This window comes from Anastrepha obliqua, chromosome 5 (genome assembly GCF_027943255.1).
Source record: "Anastrepha obliqua isolate idAnaObli1 chromosome 5, idAnaObli1_1.0, whole genome shotgun sequence".
NCBI lineage: Eukaryota > Metazoa > Arthropoda > Insecta > Diptera > Tephritidae > Anastrepha > Anastrepha obliqua.
In genome coordinates, this window is record NC_072896.1 from 57699699 (window position 1) to 57725926 (window position 26228).

Below are 26228 nucleotides of genomic sequence, written 5' to 3' on the forward strand. Positions count from 1 at the left end.
TCATAAAAAATTTGCACGATTTGCAATCGTTGCTCAAGTGTGTAGCGTTCCATGATGAAATGTATACTAATGAAGTTTACAAATGACAAGCGAAAAATAAAAAATATTGCGTCGTTCGCCCTCCCTATCGGAAAAAAGTTGAAGCGCACCTATTGAATAACCCTATTTTATAATAATTATTGGTTTTTTTCGATAAAAGCAAAAATGAACGAATGATAAAAATTAGTTTTCGTGACTTATTTTTTTGGCTGATCGAAAAACTCAGAACGTTACATATCACCAAAACTCAACTCAGCTCACTTAATTAACCCCCTGAAATCACGGCAGCTAACCTCAACCCTCTTTTTACATAAATACTTATACATACACATAGACACATAAAATGCGCTTCATAACTATAGCACAGGGATTTATTGGCAAGTTTTAACTATTTTTTTTAGTATATAATTTTAGTATCTTGGTTTAGCATAGTTGATTTTACGAAAAAACCATATATATATATCCGAATTTCAAACCTAGTGCGAATTAAAAAAAAAAATTCAACAAAATTTCAAACTTTCTACTCAGAAAATTTTTGAGTGTGCAGTTTTATAGCCCATTTTTCGTTCTCTTTGTGCTCTTTACATATGATTTTATTGCACTTGGTGCATATGTTTAGATTTAGTAATTCGGGACTCTTTTCGATAAAATCGTGTGCTAAGTTTTTCAGAATATCTTTTTTTAATCCTGAAATAACAAATGCACAAAAAAGTATCTTAATTATTTAGATATTCGTGAACAAATGCGTCCAATCTAAAGCACCGTAGGCTAAATACCCATCGGAAGTTATTTCAATCTATATATCCACCCGTTACTGGACGTGAAACTACTTTTAGTGCAATACCAAATACTCATTTAGGTTTTATAACCTAATGTCTCACGAAGCGACTCAGCTACTAAGCTTATAAATATATATATATAAAAGAATTGATGCAGAACCACATATTAGATTAGAGTGGAGCAAAGTTTTTGTGCATAGTATATATTTGAGATGTAATCGTATAAAAGCAGCAAAGTTTGAACACAACGATGCACATAAACATTTGGTACAGGTATTATGAAAAGCGTCTCAAAACGCAGCCACTGGATATAGGCAAACAGTACCGTCAGAGTGAATAGTTTAAGGTCATCCGCACTAAGTAAAAAATGTTTAAGTAAGGAAAACAGAAACTTATTTCAATAATAAAATGTACCAAAAGCAGTGGGCCTAGAACACCCCTTGTGGATTGGGAACATTGTCTTTCTGCTGCTTATCAGAATCGGAGTTAAAAACTTGCTGTTCGCTCATATAGAAGATTAAGCTCGAAATTTATTAAAAATTATTTTTAGGAGCTGAGCAAAGGCAGGGCGGTTTTTAATTAGCAGAGCAGAGAATCTTACAACAGCAGGCTTAAGTGCTACTATTCGGTTCGCAACATTCTGTAAAAATAATGTTAGGAACCTAAATTAAGGAAGCCAATTAATGTTTGGTTCGGCATTCCGGATGTTGTTTTCATACCCGTACGAACTAATGAATACGTCTCCTCAAATAACGGTTGTATGTAACTGCTAAAAGGAATCAAGATATGTGCTTATATGGGCATATAACTCAATAAGGTATTGCAAAAAACTTATTTAAAACATTAGTATAACTTAAATATTTCCTCTCAAAGATCTGCAGCACCCTTCAATCACTTCAATATATACTAAAACGCTCAGAATTTTTAGAAGGATCGATTTAGCCATGTTTGTTCTTCCGTCTGTCCGTCCGTCAGGCCGTGCGTACGATAAATTAATCAAAAATCAATATATTTTGATTAAACTTGATACACATATTTCTCTTTGATCAAGGTAGTTAGATGAGCTAGACGATGACGTTCGGGGACTATACCGTACTGGCAGGGTTTGATGAACTGCTACAACAACAATATCAATAAGTTGCACTTGCGAGGGTATGGTGAATTATTCTACTACAACAGCGAGCCCCTAAGCTAGGAATATATTCAAAACAACACAAACACTTATGGTGTTTGCTGTTTTAAATTAAGTTTTCAAAGCTTAAAAACATTTGACATTTGTACAAGAACAGAGTATAAACCAGCGTCCACAGTCGGCGAACCTTTGGTCGGCCACACGCAACTTGCATAGATATGGTCTATAAGTCTATAAGAAATTCAAAATCCGTTGATAAGATATTAACACAAGTAGGGGGAAAAGTTGATTGCACTTTGCACACTAAACTTTAGTTTGCGATTGTTCCACTTTCTGTACATAAACACATGATATTTTGAAAGAATAGGTATAAGGTATAATGAATAGAGACACTATCTCAATTTTCGCAAAGTTCAATAAAGTACAAGCACACCAAAATACCTAAATTAATGCAGAGTAAATAATGTATCAAAATAATTGTTAGAGTTAAACTTGGATTTGATAATCGTTTTAATAATTTCTTTATGATTTTACCAAACTGATATTTTGGCGCTTGACACTTCGGTTTCAATTAAATATCGAAACAGATGCCTTTCGAAAGCAGAACTTTTTTATGGAGAAAAGTATTTATTTAATATGTCTACTAGGATTTCATGTTGTGCCCTCTTTGGCATCGATCCGAGCCCCTGGAATATTATACAAAACTTTCTGAAACAGTGATCCGTTGAAGTACAAAGTTTACTTCTTTCTTTGATATTTTCTACATCTAAGTATAGCAGGACGATCGAAGCCACTTTTCCCACTGTGTCTGGATAACTTTGTTGTTAAAGACAAAAATGCCTGTAATAATAAATTATTGCTTATATAAATGTGTACTACTGCGTATATAATATTGTCGAAATAATATTGCCTTAATACAACTCAGTGTACTTGTAGTAGGACAACTCATTATTTCATGCTATATCTTCAATTTATTAAATCATTAAATGCAATTTAAAGAAGGTTTTATTGCTGAAAATTAATGTTAGTGGCATGACTTAAATTAATGCCAATATATTTAATTTCAATTTCTTAATTCCCTTCTCTGATCCTTTTCTTTTCCACTTGCTCTAATCTTGCCGGCATTGCACATCGTGATTCAGCTGACGCAGCACTTTGATTGTTTCCCACGCATTGCTTCTCTTCATCTTCAAATTCACTATTCTTTTTTTTTGGTTTTGCAGATATGGGTCACAAAATCGAAATTTTTTTTCTTCACTCATCTTATAGTAAATCATTTCAAGAATGTTGTGTCAAAATTTTAAGTGGATCGGAGCAGAACTCTCAAAGTTATAGCCTTTGTAGGCACTCTACCTCGAATGCGGAGCATAGATAATTTTTCAGAGTCATTTTTTCAAACGCGTTTTTCCCGAAACGACTTCTTAAAAGTCGGTGCCAATCACAACTCCGAAACTATTCAACCGATTCTTTTCAAATTTGGCACACGTTTTCTAAATCAAAAATACCTCCCCCCCACACTGTTTTTTTTTATTTTTTTTTTTAAGGTTGTTTTTCACTTACAAATATGGCGAAATTTTTCGCCAAAAATGGTTATTTTACGTTTTTTTTGCCACCAAAACTACAAAAATGAAAAAAAAAAATTTTATTCATGGGGGGGGGGGAGCATTACGTCATACTTTAACTGAAAAATTCGACTTTTTTAGTTTCAGATGATTCTACGACGAATGCCGATTGGCACCGCAGAGCACCTCTCGAAAAACATATCTCCAAAAAAACTCTGTCATGGGCATATTTGTCAATATTTTATTATTAATATTTTTTAGAAACTTATTGAAAAGATGTACAATAACATGCAACTGATTTTATTAAAGTATCTTAAGACATATTTCTGTAAAAAATTAAAAAAAAAAGTGTTTTTTTTTAGCGCTAAACCCTAACACCCCCTTAAAGCGCTACATAATAAGGAGGACTTCCTCTGTGGTAACTTTGGGTATCTCGTAGTCTGAATTAACATTATTAGGCTGCCCTGAAATACTATCATGCAACAGGGTATAATATTTTTGCATGCACTTTTTGTACTTCAAAAATGATGAGCACTCTTTGGGAGTTTTATGTTAGATCCAAGCTCTAATTTTACCGAATACTATACGTCTTCTTTTGAGCTTGATTTTTAATTAATTTGTGTTAATTTGAAAAAGGTTTTTTTACTATTGCTTTTTTAATTGAACGTGTTTTTTGTTTCCTTTTATGAGCACATGTGTAGTTATGTACCTGAATATGTACATAATTCTGTTTTCTGATGTTTGTCCCACTAAAGTATTGTAAGAAAACCTGTAAACATTTACTTATTTCATACGTTAAAATTTATGAGAGGATTTTTAACAAAAAATAAATGAATATGTTATAAGCAACCCCAGTTGCAACAACGAGGGAATCTTATCACTCTGCCGCAGCACAAATGTGAGTATATGTATTCGAATATGTGTATAGTTATATAACGATCCTTGAGCTAAAAAACCTAAATTAGTTAAACTGAGCCGGGAAATTAAATACACAAAGTTAGTTAAACGTTATAAAATTTATTGAAACACAACATATTTCTAAGCTACACAATGAGGGCTACTGCCCGAAACATCCGGCCGGCTCCCTCTTATCGGCTCCCACGATTAAGCCCTTACGAAATAAATTCATTTCACAATTGGAGTATTCTTGTAAATTGTGAGGACTGTATGGCTGGGCAGCGGTTCTCTCCTAAATTGTGCTTTGTAAAATTTTAGGGGTGATATAAACCTTGTAACTTATTATTTTATTAAACCTATAAATATTACAGAAGTGTAAACTCTACCCCTTATTTAACTTCTTTACAGTAACTCACGCTACGGTAGCTTTCTTTTTTAAATTATTGAAAACTCTCATATGTAAATGTATTTTCTGATTTGATCTTGAATGACGACAAAAAATACTTCCGTTTCAGTATGAAGATCTCTTCTCTGTAGCCAAGTAAAACAGTTTTTATTATCGATTTTTGAATCTTCCATCAAATGTATGTGCTTTTCTTGTAGTTGGTTCTGAGCACAATGGTTATGTGAGTGATTGGCAGTTTAGTTTTTTATTTATTTATTTATTTATTTAGAATCCGGCCTACAACGTATTTATATTTAAAGACTAGATAAATGTAGAATAAATCGACGTTAATTATATTAAAGGTAAAAATAATGGAGAAGCTAGTACTGGAGGAAAGCAGGGCCTGACGATAAAGCAACTTGTGTCTCAGCAGGGAGACCATCAGGTAACCGTAGTTTATTAAATACGATCTTAGTAAAGACTTTTTGGACTCTCAATTTTCTTAGCCGAATGAATTTGTGCGTAACTACCATTCGGTATTACATATGTACGATACCCACTGTGGGCGCGAAACACCAAAATGATTTTTTAATAGCGATCACCCCTCAGCAAGCAATGGCATATAGTTTAAGCCTTTGAACCTGTAAACTTTGAGTTTTAATTATTTAATTTATTATTATTATTCACAGTTAAAAATAAGCTACACACATACAACTTTGATATATACATTTTATTAATACCTGTGTAAAACTTTCTTATTGTTGAGGCTGGGACACCTCAAGACGGTAATATTTTGTGATTTCCGTGAGCTCTTATGAAGACAGAATTTCATTGATATGCGCGCATATACGTTCTTAATTTTGGGAAGTGAAGATGCTATTTTTTATAAATTAATGGTGTCGGATGCTATTTCTTAACATACGACGAGGCAAATAATAAGTATGGTATTAAATATCTTAAAAAGCGGTACCTCGTTAACAAAATTCGTTTAGCACTCTTTGGGTCACTGAACACGAAAAATAGTTTCATTTATTTTTCCAAAGAATCGTTTTCGAGATAAAGGCTAAACAAAAATAAGGCAGATGCCGTTTTACAGTTATTGACAAAGAAACTTATAGAAAGTGCATAAAGCAATTTCAATTTTTGTCCATACACTCTTTCATTTAAAAATATGTTTTTCCTCACAAGCTGAAAACTTGAATTTAAACGCCACACATTATTTTTCACAATTTCATAGTATCTTTTATCTCAAAATTTTTTATTACTTTTTTCCTGAGCTTATTAACCAAAAATAGGGGATAAAAAAAGAAGAATTTCCGAAAAAGCCTAAAAATTTCCTTTTTTTTTAATTGAAACGATGTCAGTGTCATTTCCAACGATGTAAATATATTCGAATTAGTTTTCTTCTCGTTTTCTGAGTTTTTTTGCAAGAACTGTAAAAAGACCTGGAAGACAGATTTTTTGCCTATATCACTAAAAAGCTTCTTCGGAAAAATAAATGAAACTTATTCTTGTGTCAGCGACTCCTAATTAGTCTAAAAAACTCAACTTGTAGAACCGTCTCAAAATCTTTAATCGATCGAAAAAGGAGAAATTATCAATTTTTTAATGCGGCAAGTACCGAAATGCCGGTTTTTTTAAATAATAAATTATGGATATGTGGTTGTAGAAAAATTATCTTAATTTTGGAATTTGATTATTGTGTAGATTTTGAATGTCAATGTAGTGATTCTCTTTCAGATCTCGGTATTGTTACTCTTTAGGCCTCTTCTTTTCGCCCAGCGTTAGCAAGTGGCGATTACATGAAGCAAATTGTATAAATTGACATATCTTGGTTGCGCTAGAATAGAGCTGCTTTGCATTGAGTTATAGTATACCAGATTTATGAGGTATAACCATTCGCGGCCGGCGTAGCCGAATGGGTTGGTGCGTAACTACTATTCGGAATTCGGGGAGAACGTAGGCTGGAATCTCCGTGAAACACCAAAATGAGGGAAAGGTTTTTTCTAATAGCGGTCGCCCCTCGGCACTCTATGGCAAACCTCCGAGTATATTTCTGCCATGAAAAAGCTCCTCATAAAAAATATCTGCCTTTAGAAAATCGGCTTAAAACTGTAGGTCCCTCCAGTTGTGCATCAACATCAATACGCGCACCACAAATAGGAGGAGGTGATCGGCCAAACACCTAACAAAGGGTGTATGCGCCAATTATATACCTACATAAATAACCGTACTCGCTAGCGGGAAATATTGCTCGATAACTTTGTTGTTGCTTTCGCATGAAAATTTTTCGTCAAGTTAGGCGGGCACAGAAGTAGCGAATAGAAGAGGCTTTTTGTGTGCATGAGGTAAGATGCAACTTTCTCGCAAGTAATTTTCTCTTGTTAGTAATTCATGATTGTTATTTCTTAGTTGTCGATGTCGATTTTAGTCCAGTTCACTGTTCCAAAAGAGTATGGGTGTTTTTGTATGGCATATGTATGTACTGTTGATGTACTATAATTTTATGATGTGGCTTATTTTGATTATCTAGCATTCAGTCTGTCAGGGCTTGCAGCATTGCGTATAGATTTTAAATGAACCATGCCCGAAACTGTTCCATTAGTATATGGATTAAACCTACGACTTCACTCAGGCATTTTTCATTTTGTATTTACAAATAAATGACATTCCATCGATTTTATGTATTTTTTCCACTAAAATTTAAACCGTAAGTTCTTGAAAAAAAGAATGTTGCAAGCAATTAATATTTTGAAGATAACTGCCCCTAAATATTTGGAAGTTCCTCGAAAGAAGCAGCTGTTGAAACGTTCATCGAATATGGCCAACATTGTAATATAAGAAAATGAACAGGGAAGTGGCCTTATTACTGCTCCTTTTATTATTCCACAGTGTTTAGTATTGATATTCCTTTATCTCATCAAAAACTTTGGCTGGCAACACTGCATTGACATTGCATTGATATGAAGAGGCAATGTATAGTAGTTGATCACGCGATACAGCCATTATACTCCATTACCGCAAGCTGTACACTTCCTCTGTGCTTCACAGTATTACAACCCTTAATTGCTTTCGCCACGTTTTTCAATACTCTAGGGGCTTGTTAATATAAGTTCTGGCACATTCTACGTGTTTTTCGATTTCCTTCAAAGAAATTAAGGGTTTCTTCTTTCGTGAAAATGATACATTATACGAGTAGATACAGTAGAATTCAAAATTTCGCACATACATACCTAAATATTCTTATATGCCAGCAATCTCTCCAAAATTTGTATTTTATTGCCAAAATTCATAATAAAGTTTTTAATATCCTCAGAAATTCTTTTATGCGCTAAGTTTCACATTTCTTACCACCAATTAAAAAAGCTTTGCTAAAACTGCTTTTTCATCATCTCTTTGTCACTTTTAGTGAATTCCATAACTAATAATACTTACTAGAGTGTTACAAAATGGACAATATGGACGATTGTTTGGCACGCTTTTAAATTCATACGCAAGATTAAAACACGTTTAAAAACAAAATATTTTTTATTTTTATTACACACCAAATTTGTTTTATTTCGGGCAATATTTATGGAGCTATTTACTTACAAATAGTGCTTGGCTGATCAGCCATGCGAACAAATGTTTGAATCGCTGTATATACTTTTTTTTGTTATTAGCCTTTATTTAGTTATCTGCATTTTCCGCTTGTTATGTAAATTTATATTTTTTAATGGGTTTTATAATGCTTTATTAAAATAGTGAAATTCTCTTTAAGATTAATAATAGTAGCATTATAGTGTAAACATACTTCACTCAAGCGGTGAATTTTGACCAGCGGACGTCGTCGTAAAAAAATTCGCCAACAAATTCGTTTGATTACGCACTATTAGAGAGTAGATATGTTAATAACAAACTTTTAGGTGTTTCCAGATCACGGTATACAAAATACAGAAGTGGCGCCTTCTAAAAACCGCTACTTCATTTTTCACGAATTTGACAGCCGATGACGTCAGTGCTGCGAATAACCAAGCAAAAGGAAGAGAAGTTATTATACTTGTTTGTGAATATTCATTGAATAGCTTGCCAACATTGTGATCTAAAGATTTGTGACTTTTAAAATGAAAAAAACTAATGAGAACGAAGTACCGCGTGTTAAATTGTGAAAATGCAAATTACAAAAATGCGTCCAAATTCACTTTTTTTCCGATGACACCGTGGCAAGAGAGTGTGTGAATGTGTGAATTTCTTGCATTTGGAACTTTTCACTTGCTTTCGCTTACTCTTCCTCTTCGTGAACAAGCAACTCTCTTCTCTTTGTTTGTCTATTCTCAGAACTGACGCCACGCAAATTGGGAGAGCAAGATGGCAATATATGGTTCTTGATTCCAGATGATAAAACAGCTAGTTGTCCCACCATATATAACAAAGAAAGCTTGTATAACATAAAATTAATAGGGGGTTCAAAAAGAAGATAAAGTGTTGAAAAATAGATTTTGCTATTGTTAAATTTTTGCATGAAACAAAGGTAATACGTTTCAATGAAAAAATAATATGTTATTTTCTAATTTCAGTTTGAAAATCTGGGAATGTTTATCATATGGTGGCAATGGTCATTATATTGCCGCAGCCGCCAACGGCGACATTAGAAATTAATCTATCGCCGCGAATAGGCAACGCGCGAATTTTGTCGTCCAACGTCGATTTCGCCGAAATTGTCTTTACACTATCGTACGTAAATTTGTGAAATGCTTATAAAAGTTTCCCCCTCAAATTTCTGACTTCTCCCTACGAAGAAGTGAGCGGTGAACAACATCTGGAATCAAGGACCGGTTATGTAATAAGATGATGAATGGTTCCAAGTTGGATATAAAGGTTGATGAGGAGTATACTGTAAAGAATTTTACATTACGCTATCAAGGAAGCAGTATCCCACCTTATGGGGGTACATATTCATTCTGATCGATAAGTGGAAACAACGCTTTAGGATCTGAGAAAAGAAAACACCATAACTATCTTAGAATGTTCAGTTTACATTTACTTCCATATGCAAATAATGCATAATCGAAAAAAGTTGAAATTCATGTTACAGAGTTTTTAATTTACGTACAAGAAAAGTAGATCAATAAAGAAAAATAAAGTAGTACCCAATAACTTGTTCAAGGGATCAGCGCTACTTATTTTGGTATTCTTCAACAGAATAAATTTCTTCCATGAGACTATGACTTTCTTTCAAAAACAGATAAAACTCTTTCTGTTGGAGCATTTGATCCTGGTAAGCAAATCTAATTTCAACAACCTTTGCTACGTTTACAAAAGTTATGTTGGTTTCTGACTATCTTATCTTATATAAAGTGGCATACTTTTTAATGCCAATGGGACGACTCAATCTTGTGAAAGTTGTGAAAAAGAATAGCTTGGCAATAATCGAAATGAAATAAGATTTCAGCGAAGGGATCATTAAAAACTTATTTCAAAATTGTTGGGCATTTATTCTGAGACCAAAGAAAACCAAGTAAAATAATAATACGAATTGCTGTATTGTTTTTCAAAATATTCTCCTCGAAAGTCAATACATTTCTGCACTCGCTTGACCCAATTTTCGAAGTACTTTTGCCACTCACAAGGGGATACCTCCAAAATCAGCTGATTAAAGGCTCTCCAGGCGTTGACCTCTCATTTTATTTTTGATTTTCAGAAAATCATTAGGTACCAAATCAGGGCTGCAAGGGGGATGACCAATAAATTCGAACTTTTGAGTTCTCAAAAACCCTCTTGTGGTACGTGAGAGCTCGTATTGTCTTGGTGAAGGATGATTCGTCTTCGGCGGTTGATTTTCCTTAATTCTCTGAAAAGAAGATTGTTGTGCACCACTTAGAATTGACTGTTTTAATTTTCTATAGTGGCATAATTTCAACATGACCAGATTATCCAAAATACCAGGCGAGATGATCCATCCGCGAACAACTTTTGTTGAATTAAGCTCGTCTTGGAACACGTGGGTTGCTGTTTTGTTTCCGATTTATATGCATAGATCCAAGTTTCCTTACATATTACGATACCATAGACGTGCTTTAAATAACCGCGGCTGAATTTCTTCAATATTTCTTTATACCAATCAACACAAATTCCTTTGGGAGCAATTGTTAATCCATGCAGTATCCAACGAGAACAAATAAAAGGCAATCCTCACACCCCTAAGGATTTAAAAAGTTGCAATATTCTTTCTAATGATAATAATAAACTATTTAATCTAATTGATTGCGAATAGTTTTTTGTACTAATTCTACATCTACCGAATCACTATTTTTTGATTTTTTCAACGCGAACTGTGTAAATACTAAAAAATAGTATATTTTTACCACAATTACTTTTATAACTATTTGGCGAACTCCATTGACGTTTAATTAACCTAATTGGAAATATACGATACAGAAACAATGCAGAACATATTTTGAAATACTGAACAGTTACATATATATTTCTATTAAAACATAAATTATACCGAACAAACTCTTCATAGATAGAGTAGTGTTCTGTGGTAATACAGAAAGGTGGTAACTGTGACTAAATCTGCAGCAGTATGTGAGTTATCGGCTACCACTTTGATATAATTTAACCATAAGAAGGCGCTTTTTGTTTTTGGACCTTTGGTCCTTTGAGTTCGATTGTGATTGTATATGTAGTGAACCATCAAATATTTGTAAAGTTTTCCAGAAACATTACTCAACAATATCTATTTAATTTGGATACAATTACTTTGAGATCAAATTTTGAAATGCTGGTCATCATATATTACATAAATAGATTTTCGAATTTAGATTTTCTTATTTTGATTCCGTAAATGGGCGGTACAAAACTTAGAGTGTAATTTATAAAATGGATCCATTATTTTTGGGAATATATGGTATTAGTGATACAAATAAAATAAAATGTTGTGAAGTGCCAACCGTGTATTGAAAATACGAAAAAAAAAAACCAGTTGACTACGAATCGTGATATCACATTCATTATATTTAAAAACAGCTAGTATTACTTGAATTTTAATTAATTTACACTGACGTAGTATATAAGTAAATTGTTTTTAAATACTGATGTTAAATAATTTTCAGTTAGTTTCGTTTATGCACTAAGATTCAAATTAATAGTAACATTATCATGTAAAAAAAAACCGCGCTGTAGAATTGGCAGGATATTCCAAAAATTTCAAAACAGTTACTTAGCCTTAGCTTATTGCACATTTATTCAATTATATTTACAAGTTATATGAGTTCTAGGAATAATGCGTAAATATTGTTAATACAGCTTATAAGAAACCTCAGAGATGTTCTAATGCTATAATGTTCTAATCAGGATGATTTATTAAGTATTAACTCAATTGGGTACTTTGTAAAAAATCGTTTATAAAATAAAACAGATTTTTTTCGGAAATAATAAATATTATTTTTTGCTTCTATTATGTGCAGGAACTCAGCGTTCGGTTGAAATACGTGTGCGCGCAACAGATCCACGCCCATGCCCAAAATGTGGCAAAATTTATAGATCTGCTCACACACTTCGTACTCATCTAGAAGATAAGCATACGGTCTGCCCAGGATACAGATGCGTTTTATGTGGTACTGTTGCGAAATCTCGGAATTCGCTACATTCACATATGTCCCGGCAACATCGAGGCATATCCACGAAAGATTTACCAGTGCTACCGATGCCATGTGCGTTTGATCCAATTTTAGCTTCACGCTTACTAGCCAAGGCTGGAGTAAAAATTTCACCAGATGACCTACATGATCGTGCCTCATCCGCTAACAGTAACAGTGCAAGTGGACCAGATTACTTCTACAGTAATCAGAATAATATTGGGACTTGTGAAAAAAGTGTAGAATCTGACGACGATCCTGAGGATTTAACAGCTGGCAGTGCAAGCTTTTGTGGCGCTTCTACCGGAGATGACGTAAAACAAAAAAGCTTATTAGATATTGAACATGCTAATACCGCTATTGCTCGTATTAGAAGTGAAGCCGCGATTGCTGCTGCGGCTGCTGCGTTTAGCAAACAAAAAGAATTATCCAGCAGCCACTCAACAACGAACCAGCCTCTTTTAGATCTTCATCTCTTGCAGTTTTTAACTGAAAATACTTTTGGTGAGTTTTTACAACCGTCATTAAATATTTTCACTAAAAACTTATAGCAAATGAAACAAATCGAAAACTAAACTTAATTTGAAAAAAAAAAAAACAAAACATGAACGAACATTAAAAATATGTCTCCTATAATTAACTCCATTGCCGATGCCATTCTTATTTGCTTTCTTTCCTTTTGCTAATGAAACACTTTTTCTGGATTGGAATGCATTAATTTACCTCAGAAGAAGTCTACCTTAAATCAATTCAAAAAGCAGAAACAATATTTTATTGAATTTGAAAATTTCTTTTTATCTCTTCTTAAATGTTGTAGTTTAAAAAAAAAAATGTACCGCCAAATCATTTTGTTCGTAGGTGGTTAACGTCATACTACGGCTCATTTGTAAACCGACACAAAATTTGCAACACCTCATACATTTTAGATATAAACAGGCCACAGAGAAAATAGATTTTCAGATATGTATATTTTGAAATTTATTATTTATTTAATCTAAATTAATAATGAAATCCGTACTTAAAATGGGAAGCGGTTTTTTATTGAGACTTTGTACTGGACGCATCTCCTGAAATTTTTGTATAAAAATTAACAATAAGAATTTTAACCACTATTTATCGGGACCAAAGAAGATTTTCGGATACGAATATAACCATAGATTGTGACTTGTCTTTTTTGGGTCTTTGGTACTTTGAAACACCTTGTTTTTTTGTCGGCACAACTAGCAAGTGCAGCACTCAGACATGAATTAAGTCCATTGTACTATACTTGGATCCCCTTTTAATTTTCTTTAAATCTACCCGATCTCCGAAGAAATCTGAGTAGATCTTGTGGTGGCAAGGAGCCAAGATGGTCGCTTCTTAACACATCAGTGCCAAAGACCTCAAACCTGATTCGAGCGAATGCGGGGCAGACACACAGGAAGTGGTCCGCCGTCTCATCCTCCTCTTCACAAGCTGGACAGAGTACACTGGCTGAGATACCCAACCTTTCCATGTGCTTCGCCCACAGGAAGTGGCCCGTCATCAGTCCAACCAGCCGTCTGCACTCCCCTCGGCTTAATGACAGAAGGGTTTGCGACAGTCGACAGGTAACATCAGTTTAGTCCATCTGCAGCCTCTCTCAGCCTGCCAAGCTCGCTTGTGGGTGGTAGTTACCCATTTGCTAACCGTGGCTGTGATGGCCGCAGAAGGGAGTGGCAAAACGGGCTCTGGGCCAAAGAAGTTGGCCTTAGAGCCCATCTTAGCTAAGGAGTCAGAGGTCTCGTTACCCGCGATACCCACGTGTCCCCGGACCCATGTTAGCATCAGGCTATTATGTCTACCGACATAGTTCAGCCTGGATTTACAGGACTTGACTACCCCTGATGTGGTTGGAGGGCTGTCTAAGGCCATAGCGCAGCTTGGCTGTCGCTGCAGACACATATAGATCTGCCTCTCCATCGCTTTTCTACAACAAAGTTCATCGCTTCTTGAACTGCATACACCTCCGCTTGAAACACAGATGCATGCATTCCAAGAGCAAAGTGCAGTTTTGCCCCGCTGGATTCCACGTAGATCCCAGAGCCGGAGCCATGCTCGGTCCTGGAGCCATCCGTAAAAATGCGAAAACAGTGTTTACCGGGCTCATATTCTGAAACACGTACTTTGCCTTAACATCACTACAGCCACATACCGAAAAAATAATGGATTTCTTTGTCCCCAAACTAATATATCAAATAAGGACTGAGTTTCATAACACGCATTTCATGTTTCCCAAACTCTGGAACGGGGCAGATTAATTTGCGTCAAAAAATATCTTACTTCAATACTCCAATGAAGATAAAAAATTAAAGAACAATTTCAAAAAGCAATACGCATAATTCGCACACATGAAGTCCTGCCTAAAAAAAGTCATAATAGCGCTTCACTATTTTCTAAAGCAGAAACTTTTTAGATTATTCTCGAAAGGGAAGACTAGTTTCCAAAACTTAATCTAAAATTCAGACATTCGGGCAATTATTTTTCTCGGCTGTTCCATTTTCTTCCTACCTCCACAATGACAAAAAAATTTAGAAGTCATCCTTTCCTCACGAAACAATAATGGAAGGTGATGTAAGATGTATAATTTTCACCCTGTGTCAGCCATCTTGAGCTACTTAAAAAATCCGTGATGCCCTCTTGAAAAAGCATTTTTTTTTTTATTTCAAAGCTATTACTAAAGAAAAAGTACTTAAAAACATAGAAATTAAAACTTTTGCTTTACAATACTATTTTTAATGTTCCACAAAACGTGGGCTAACGCCCTCTTTTTTAGTTAGATTAGTTAAACCTTGCGGCACTTCATTGAGGCCAGGCGAAAAAGTTGTATCAATCATAACAGATTTCGAGATCGACGCAGATCGGAAGAGGACGGAAATTATCTTGTAATGCTCTCCCGATGCCTATGGAAATTTGCAATGGTGGAATGTGCCCGAGGCGGCCTATCCTGTGGCTGACGCTTCTAAACAAACAGACTAAATGCTGTTTTATTTAAAAAATGACCTAAACTCCAACACAAATCCAAATTCGCTGTTGATGCTAACACACCTGTTCTTCATATACATATGAGCAAGAAGTCAAACTAACTAATTCTTATTTTTCTTTTCTTTTATTTGTTTTCTCGTTTATGTCTACAAAAACGGAGAACCAACTTAGTCAAAACGAAAGAAAATGGCTGCCGTAGCCGAATGGATCGGCATGTGACGAATCCAGTAGTGGAATTCAGTTACATACATATTTTAACAATATTCGTATAGTTATCTTTCTTTAATCACAATTTTGACGATTTTGTTTTCGATAACTCGTTTCATAACAAAAATAGATTTAACAAAAACTGCTTTAGTTAGCAAATCGGTTATCGCAAACTAGGCGACAACAATTTTGATGCGGTTAACTCAAACGAGAATATAAGAATTATAGAAAAATTAAAAAATCACGAGTATGTCTTTCGAGTATTTGTGTTTAGCCGAGCTTATCCTCCTATTTTTTGTGTACTTCTTGATGTTCATCCACAAATAGAGGGACCTACAGTTTTATGCCGCCTCCGAACGACAGATGCTATTTTATGAAGAGCTTTTTTTATGCCAGAAATGCACTCCGAGATTTTCCACTGCCTGCTGATAGAAACAATCTTTTTCTATCATTTGGTGTTTCATGCCTTCAGTGGGTTTCGAACCTAGCACCACCGAATTGTAGTCACACACCAACAAATTCGGCTACGATGACCGGAAAAACTAATACGAAAAAAAAACAAAAAAAAAAAACCATTCTATAAACCAACCACCTTTAGTACCGCTCAAAGCTTAACATTTAAAGGAAATTCTCAAATCTCAAATGAAGAGAAGAAATTCTTTATACGAGTAAATACACCAACTGAACAAATATTTATTAGCAAAAAAAAATATAGTTAACAAAGTAACTTACCTGTAGTATGAAGTTTTCATTATATCCCCCAACTGAATATTCATAGAAGTTACCAAATTTTCTGTTACTTTTATTATTCATTCAGTCCCAAACTTTCTGAATCACATCCTTAAACTGACTTTTATTTATATATTTAATCTAAGAATTTACAATCTTATAGACTACTAATAGCACAAAGTAACTTAGAACTAATTGCATGTAACAATTTCAAAAGCTACAAAGACAAATTCTAAAGGTTAAGGTTAAAAAAGCTGTATTTGAAATAGAAAAGTCAAGCAAGACAGTATTACTAGTAGCATTAAATTCACGAATAGATCGAGCGATAGGAGCATTCGATGAATAGTTAGTTTTCACATTACCCCCCAAAGAATGAGTGTAGTAGCGAAGAGGACGTTGAGGAAGATTAAATCTGATTCGTTCCAACTAATAGGGGCAATCAATTGCACCACTGAAAATAAGGCTTTTGATAATATACAATTTTCCAATGAATTCCAATTCTTTTTTGCAAAAATGTTCATTAGTATCCATTGAGTATCCACTCTCTAGTAGTTCGTAAAATTGTAATTATTTAGTATTATTTATTTACATATATAGCTTCCTTGCGCCTCATACTGAGAGAATTAGAGTCTATTCCCAGTACAGAAGTATATATGAGCAATATGTTGGAAAATGTTCGGAGGCCATTTATGAATCTGACCTATCACACGAGTTCCATTCTGAGGACATGACCTAGCCATCGGAGTAGATGGATCTTTATTTACTATACTATGTATATATCCCCGTAAAGTTCATACATCTCATTGTTCCATTCTGGCGTATATGCAAATCCTGGGGTGCAATGGGGTATAGTAGTTCTTCTGGGTAGGCAGTTACAGTTACGCGACTATGCTCGATTTCGACTCTTACGTCCACGTTCATGCATCCTGGAAACGTGTTCACGTCGGTTACCGAAACAGAGGTAACTTAAGGGGGGAACCTGCTTTAGAGGCTTCAAAAAATCGATTTTTTCGTGTTTTTTTTTTTTGGGAAAGAAAGAAATATTCGATTGAAACGAAACTTTCAGGTTTTATTGTTATATATTTCCACAGTCTTCTCAAATTTTTTCATCAAAATATATAGTATGTCATGTTATGCCTGATACAAGAATTTTTCTCACTCGAGGAGCATGTGCCGTTCGGCGGAAAAGATGCAGGTCCCAATTTACATCTGAAACCAAAAACCCCAAAGAAATTTTATTTTAGTATAGTATAGCTTATAGTTAAACCAAGAAAATTAAAGAAAAAGTGAGAAATTCAACAATTTTTCTCAAATTAAAAAAAAGAAATAATTTTTTTTGGAAAAACTAATTCTTTTTAGATTGTTTAAAAAGTGGGTTAATCATAACTTTCTTAAGGTTTTTTAGGTTCAACTAGAAGAGAATTTAATTCCGAATACAATCAATGTAATCTCGTTTCGATAGGGCGCTTAACTTTGTCCCTATCTTTCCCGCCAATTAGGAAAAATCGTAAAAATAAAAACCCGAGAAATCGCACTTCAAGCGATCCGGCCGCTCGTATACCTGCTCGACGCTTGCTCACAATTTCTTCTGTAACTCCGAAATTATTTTGAATTTGTTTCTCACATTTTGAGGACACATTCTTGGATAGTTTGGGAAGACATTTATGCAAATTTGCATTTAAATACTGCGATTTCAAGGAATGCACCTGGAATGTACGGTCTCTTAATTGTAAAGGTGCCCCTGCCTGGATGGTAGCTGTCCTCATAAGAACAAAAGCTTAAATCGCCGTTGATCATGAGATACGGTGGGCAGTGTAAGACAAAAATACCATTGTGTTTGGCGTCGTCTACTACAGTTGCTATGTTAAGGAACAAATGTTCGGTGTCGGATTTTTGGTAGATGAGCGACTTCAGAGGAGCGTGAGTTGCTAGAGGAGTACAGGGGCAGGAATGATGCTCGAAAATTCTATCAACAAGTCAAGCGTCTGACACAAGGTTTCAAGACCGGAACATCAGCCTGCAGAGATAAAAACGGAAATCTAGTTATGGATACACAGTCCACACTGGGCATATGGAGGGAACACTTCTGCAATTTACTTGCTGGCGATGACGCATACAATTCCGATCCAGTAGAAGATGACCCTACACCGCCAATCGACGATAATTTAGACGTTTCAACACCTAGTCATGCCGAAGTCAGAGCTGCCACTCAGCGGCTCAAGAATAACAAAGCGGCTGGCGCTAACGGCTTGCCCGCTGAATTGTTCAAAACTGGCGGCGATGTGCAGATAGGGAGCATGCATCAGCTCATCTGCAAAATATGGCTAACAGAAAGCATGCCCGACGATTGGAATCTCAGTGTCCTTTGTCCTGTACTGAAGAAGGGTGACCTGACGATCTGCACCAACTACTGGGGGATCAGTCTTCTAGCCATCGCTTACAAGATCCTGTCTAGCGTCCTATGTGGAAGACTTAAGCCATTTGCCAACACACTGATCGGGCCTTATCACTGCGGCTTCAGAAGTGGTAAGTCCACCATCGACCAGATTTTCACATTACGCTAAATCCTGGAAAAGACCCATGAAAAGCAAGTCGACACCCATCATCTCTTTGTCGACTATAAAGCTGCGTTCGATAGCCCGATAAGGGATTGCCTGTACGCCACCATGTCTGTGTTCGGTATACCAGCGAAGCTCATACGGCTTTGCAGAATGACGTTGAGCAACACAACCAGCTCCGTCAAGGTAAGAAATAACCTCTCCGAGCCATTCAGAACCGTTCGAGGTTTCAGACAAGGCGATCCACTGTCATGCAACCTCTTCAACTTCGTGATAGAAGGGGTGCTCCGAAAAGCAGGTGTGCATCGTAATGGCACTATTTTCTACAAATGTGTCCAGCTTCTTGCGTACGCCGATGACATTGACATTATCGACCGCTGTAAGCGAGATGTCATGGCTGCGTTTTCTGCTATCGAAAAGGAATCATCACGAGTGGGTCTGGCGGTAAAACGAAGTATATGCTGTCTACAACGTGGAACACACGGCGTGTGGGAACGCACGTCATTGCGGACAACTATACTTTCGAAGTTGTGTCAGAATTTATTTGTCTTGGCACCGCCGTTAACAGCAACAACGATATCAGCCTGGAGATCAAACGGAGAATCACTCTTGCTAATAGGTGTTACCATGGACTAAGTAAGCAATTGAGTAGTCGAGCCCTCTCTCGCATGACCACACTGACACTTTACAAGACGCTCATCATACCCGTGTTGCTTTATGGCGCGGAGGCATGGGTAGTGTCACAAAGCGATGCAGCCGCTCTTGGGGTGTTCGAGAGAAAATTTCTTCGTAAGATCTTCGGTCCTGTGCGCGTTGGCGAAGACTACCGTTCAAGAATGAACCACGAGCTTTATGAGCTCTACGCCGACATTGACGTTGTTCAACGCATCGCCATCCAACGCTTGCGTTGGCTAGGGCATGTCGTGCGTATGGATGAAGAAACTCCAGCAAAGAAGGTGTTCGAGGGCGAAGTCTAAGGGAGCCGACGCAGAGGAAGACCATTGCTCCGGTGGAAAGACCAGGTGGAGGAAACCCTATGCTCGCTTGGTGTACAGAATTGGAGAAGGCGCCTGGAGAGAGCTAGTGAGGTCGGCCGTAATTCGGTAACGGGTTGTTATGGCCACCTAAGTAAGTAAGTAAGAGCGACTTCACTCTCAAGGGCTTTCCATCGCTATGTTGTACGAGCGTCTCGCCTCAATTCGTATAAAAGAGAGATTGAAATTTGAAAAGGTCGATCCATGGAGCACCAGGAGATTTGGTGGCTCCTAAAACACTCAGGCTAAAAAGCACGTTGTATTTAAAGCTCTGGAAAGGGGGTAAATAGTCAAGGAGGGGAGGAGAAAAGTATCAGAGAAAGAGATAGGAAAGAATAGAGACAGAGATAGAGATAGTTAGTCCTGTGAGAATTTTCCAGATTCTTTGGCAAATCTGTAAAGACCCTCCAGTTTTAGAGAACGAATATTACTCAGTCTCACGACATCGGAACCCAGCCACGTAGTCATGCTGTAGCAAAGGCAGGACCCTCACAGAGAAAATGCTCAGTTCTATCCGCCCCTCCACGCAAGACAGTCACACTGGTTCCTCAATAAATCCAATGGTAGTCATATGTTGACCCCATGGGTTGTGATCTGTAATAATACATACCATCAACCAAACGTCGTTCGTTCCAAATTTTAATAGAAAGCTTGACAGTTTCCTGTTCGTACTTGTCACAAAACACTTTGCAGTTCCGCAGCGTTCTAGACCGGGCCATCGCTCTTTATGTAGATGGCATACATAATCGTTGATCCAATTCATGATTCCTGCAGAACTAATTCCGATTATTGGCTCTGGCCCTTGTGGGGGAACCGCTGATCCACGGTTGGCCAACTCATCGGCAATTTCGTTTCCTTGAACACCGGAGTGCCCTGGAACCCATGTAAGTACAAGCCTGTTTTGTCTTGCGACAGACCTTATTTCATTCTTGGACCCATCGGTAAAGAAAATATCCGTCAAACCACCCTGCATGCATTCTGGATTGCTCCATTGCTCACGCAATGGAAATCTGACATCAAATTTTCTTCCGAATGAAACTATGGGTATCAGGTCACCTTTAGGTGCCAAAAACAGTGTGTATTTGGAATAGCAATCACATGCGTTTTCGATTTTTCCATTATTTCTCTTCGTGTTCCTCGTAGAGGTTTTTTGACTCAATCAAACAGAAAAAAGCCGCAAAGAGCCATATTAGGTGAATTCGATTGCAATTTGATGGTATTTGTTTCATTCTTGGTCAAAAATTCACGAATAATGATTTTTGTTTTTGTTTTTTTTTTTGCGGATGAGGTGGTTGAAAATACTGAATGCACCATCAAAGCTGCCGTCGCAGCAATGGTATGTCCAGAGACTAAAAAATCCCTTCTCGTTTGGAACCGTCGCCAACTTTGCAACCGCTTTCGCATTACTTCAGAGTGACGTTCCATCTTCCTCATTACAAAGGTCTATGCCTATGTGCCTGCGTCCAGGTCCCGCTTTTTTATCCGGAGAACTCTTTCCGCGAAACTACTGATATCTCCCACATTTCTTCGCTACTCTCTACTTAGCATCTTGCCGATTACATTTTCAGTGGTTATGTGATCGACTGCATTCTCCAGCGTTCGACGTTCTTGTTCCCAGCCTGCATTGAAAAAAGGAGTGATCAGTGTCATCTTCAGTTGCGTCACGATATATACATATGGGGTGTTCGTAATTCCCTATTTTGAGCAGGTATTTCTGGATATACCCGTGCCCCGAAAGTATTTGTGTTGTATAAAAATTGACTTCACCGAAGCTCCTGCTGTTCCATATAACGACGCGTGTTTCGTTAATCCAGCGGTCTTACCATAGCCTCAGCGTTTCATCGCTTATTTCCCACGCTGCAGAATTGCTTACTCTTTCTTCCATTCCCTCTTTCTTCAAAGCCCACAACTGTTTCCTCTATTTTATGAGTTATTCAGCTGGCCCTGATACTGTGCGGTAGGCGGACATAACATTAAGGGCTGCCATTCGTTGTACCGATGTTAAGAGCTTGCATCGGTGCTTTACCTTTAGCACATTTGCCCACAGCTCCGTATAATATGTAGAACGGAGAGCGTGGTAGCCATCATTATTTTTCGTTTCGTTTCGGTTGGACCTCCTATGTTTGCCATCAGTCTACTGAGTAGGGATTGCCATCTTAGCGGCTTTCCCTGCTGCGTGCTTTATTGGACCCAGAAGTTGAGTCTTGAGTCCAGTCTTATGACTAGGTACTTTAGAACCTTTTTTGTGGTTAACGTATTTCAGCAAGTTTGCTAACTTTTAACGAGATGTACTTCTTGTCTAAAAGTTCTAGCTCCGTTTTCTCTGCGGCTAATTTAAGTATACGTGATATCCGTATCATAACTTGGTTAAGTTTTCTAAGAGTTTCGCGCTGTGATGACTGGGGTTTGATAGACGAGCTTGCGACCTTGTAAGTAATTTGTCATTACATATGTTCTGTAGGTATACCAGAATTTTGAACTTTAGCTTTCAGGCGGCCAATATATCCACCCATCTTACTCTATTAAAAGCGTTCCTTACATCTAAGGTGGGAACGAGGACTATACTTCTGGATTGTATACTGCCCTATAGCGCTGCTCCTGCACATGACAGTTTCAATATCTCCTATTGTAGACTTTCCGCGTCTTGCTGATAGTCCCTTGGCGTTATCTATGGCGGCGACCAGTCGAGGCTTGATCAATCTTGGGTGGTTCGGGTTGTACCCAAGTCCCCAGGGATCACTATTTAGGTCTGTCCGGAGTTCCCCCCATTCATCTTTCTTGCTATTTGCAATATCGGCTTTTAGCAACGAATATCGATGGCATTGTGCGACGGTGCGTTATCATGTTGCAAAATCAACGAGTTATTTTCTGCAAATTTTTTCTTCACCGTTCTCCACTGTAATCCAACGACATGGTTTTTTGGTCTTAGTTCACTCGGAGCTCTCCACTCGCTTGATGTCTGGATTGCATCTCGTACCCATAAACTTACGCCTCGTCTCCAGTAATGATGTACATATTTGCTGAATGTTGGGTCGAGTTCAGTTTTGGAAATCATGTTTTTGGCGTTATCAGTTCGGTTCCTTTTTTGCATGAAATTCAGATTCTTGGTACCAACTTTGCAAAAACACGGCGCAAGCCCAAATCATTAAGGGGGTCTTCTAGTCTAGAGGCCCGAATTTCGAGCATTTTTTGACGATGAATAAAAAAAAGCTATTGATATTTTTGAGATACATTTTTTTATCATTTATTTATTTATATTTTAGGAGCACACAAAATAAATTTGAAAAAAAAAAATGAATTTTGATAGAGTTATGCGTCCTTGAAGTGGAAGGGGGGAAAAAAAGGCAGTGCCCTCGTCGTCACGATTTCTACCCTTGTGGTCATCTGAAAAAAAAAAATACAAATTCTTAATTATATTAATATGAATGTCATTATCGTATGAACCAGAAAAAACGGAAAAAAAAAATTTTCCATAAAATGGCGGCTACTCAAAAAATTGAGGTCGATTTTTCTCTTATTTTTAAGCTTTCTCGAATTGTTTACACATATTAAAAAATTGAAATTTCCAGTTTTTCGAGGTTAATACGATAGAGATATATTTAAGGAATATTCATGACAAATTTCAAGCAAATTGGTTGATTAGAACTTGAGATATCGTGACAACCGTATCGAACGAAGTAGTTTCGAGAAACACGCGTTTAAAGTTTTACCGTCCCCTCAAATCAGTTTAGCTGCCACGTCACTAAAATCGTTGTAGCTTCGAAAATAATTCGAATTTTGAAAAATCCTTTCAGGGAGATATTTTTGAATAGTTAAACTATCAAATTATGAAAAAAAAATTTTTCGATTTTTTCAAATTTCTAGACTAGAAGACCCCCTTAACTAAGCAATGCAATCCTCTGCCAGCTCTCTGATAGTTATTTTGGGGTTATTGGTCAACTTTTCTTTCACTTTATTATTTCAGTTTTCTATGTCGACGGCCTGCCAGTATGTCTATCATCTTCGATGGACACACGATTTCTTTTTAAGCGTTCATGCCACTCGTAAACATTTGTTTTCCGTTGAGTATCATTACCTAAACATTTTCCCAACATTTCCAAGGTTTTTGCACAAGTCGCTGTAACTTTTACAAATGTCAAGCAATGACAATAAAATTTTGGTAGGGATGTTAATCACAGATGTGAGAACCTAACAAAAAACAGAACTCAAATTAATTGGCTTAGAGTGTCACCTGGCGATTGCTCCGAGAATTTTTTAGTATAATATTTTATTTAATGAATTAAACTTCTTTGAGAAGTGGTGATATTTATTGCAAAATATATCATTTCTAGTGGATTTGGATTTTTCGTAATAACTGTTTTTAAAAATGTTATGTTTTGAAATTTGGAATATCTAATTGTTTTGATATAAACTTTACACTTTTTACATGGTATTTTATGTAGACAAAGTTCAAATAAGATAGATCAAAAAGTTCAAAAGGACCTAGATATATTTTTAGAAGTAAACAAATTATCAAATTATATGAAATAAGAGATCATTAAATCCTAAAAAATCACACAATGCATAATTAAATATTAATGTGTTGTTAGTAAGAGCTGAAGCAAACCACAAACGTCACGATTTCATCTATAGGTGTAATTACTGTAAATAAATTCTTCAGATTATCGATTACAAATTTAAGATCCAAAACTCGATTCACTGAATTATCAAAACAAACGAAGGAATTCCAATGAACCTTCGACAATGCTCACCACCAAAGGGGCCTTTTCCATAGTTATAAGACTGTCCTCTTTTATTGTATGAGTATATGTATACGCCATGGGCTCGTATTCAGTCCCACGTTCTTGTTGCTAATACGTTTGAAGACCTTACTTGGTTTCCGAAATGGTCCCAATATCCAAGCAGCGACTTTAGATGGGTGTACAGTTTTCGGAGGCTGGCATATTTGTTTCCTCGGTCAGAAACTATCGGGGTATACCCAGTAGAGCATACCACCATCCACATGCGTGCCCTTGGATTACGGTGCTCTTCCACAGGCTGTCTTTGGAAAATTGAACTTTACTTTTGTCGCAATGTATTTCAATCATCATCATCAAGAAATTGGCATATGGATAGTTGAATCGAGCGTGCAGGTATTCTCGATTATGACCCCGACACTTTCTTCTTCTTTATTATGAGTTGTCATTTCGAGTGCAAAGTCGGATACCAACGGATGTTGAGTACTCATTTTGGCCATATCCAAAGCTTTTTTCTCATTTTGTCTACTTCTCTTCAACTGGCTTGCGGTCACTTTTCACTGTCCTTGTTCGCATCAGGCTTACCGTTTTTGGTTCTACCTTAGATAATAGTGCTCTTGAGGAAGAGGAATGACCATCCATCATCTCCACATCTTTCACAACCTTGGTTTTTCCAGACCGTTTCAACGATAATACGTCGTCTGCCTCACTCTAAGTAAGACTCTTAATTCACCGAGTTATTGTACTGTAGTCCACGAATAGTTTGCTTCCGTCGTTACCCTGGATGCTAATCTCACTCTTTGAGTGGAGGATTGCATTAACAGGAAGCATTCATGTGGAAAAAGCAGCCCAAATCAAGGGAATAAAGTACCAATACCCGTTGATAAAGTGCGGTTAACGATTCGACTCAGCTCTCGCGCCATTTTAAGGTATCTGGTATCTGACATTTTTACAGTTTTGAGTTTGTCTACTTTATTGAGTTTATTTATGGACAAGTTAAATTACTTGCCTTAAAGAAGCCTCCATCTAAGGTTATGTCACACCCCATAGACTTTCCAAAAATTGTAGTGCACTTTTATTTAAACCAAAGAAAGAAACAAAAGAAGATCAAAATTTGCTTGATAATAGACTTTTTAAAAAACTGATTGGGCTTCCAGAGTCTAGGTTCTAGGGACCTGGTTCTGTACTCATTCCTTCTAGACAAAACCTGTCTAATCATCTCGTAAATTGGATACGTGGTCCATCCTTTGCGCGATGTATACCGGCCTGATCCAGAGGTTGCTTGAGGATAAAGGGATGTCCACATATTAAGCAGAAATGATCGATTTAAGATCCGTTCCCCTCATAGCCAGCTTCTCCGTAATTCAATTTCCAGGAATATATATATATGTGTCCAAACACATAGACAACGTTAGCTAACTATTTAAGAATAGGCCTACATTGGAAGAAGTATTATTGTATTATGGAGATTTTATGGCAGCTGGCAAGTACCCTCTCTATCGTGGTCTTGGATACCATATTTTTCATCGCGATCAAATAGTGGCCCTA

General features: G+C 36.6%; 1 protein-coding gene across 1 annotated transcript in view; it reads left to right on the top strand.

The window, feature by feature from the left end:
- Positions 1-26228, top strand: part of LOC129247373 (protein abrupt) — a 103129-nt gene that overhangs the window by 61004 nt on the left and 15897 nt on the right. The window contains 1 exon segment of the mRNA XM_054886489.1: positions 12243-12917. Within this exon segment, the coding sequence (XP_054742464.1) occupies positions 12243-12917 (675 nt within the window).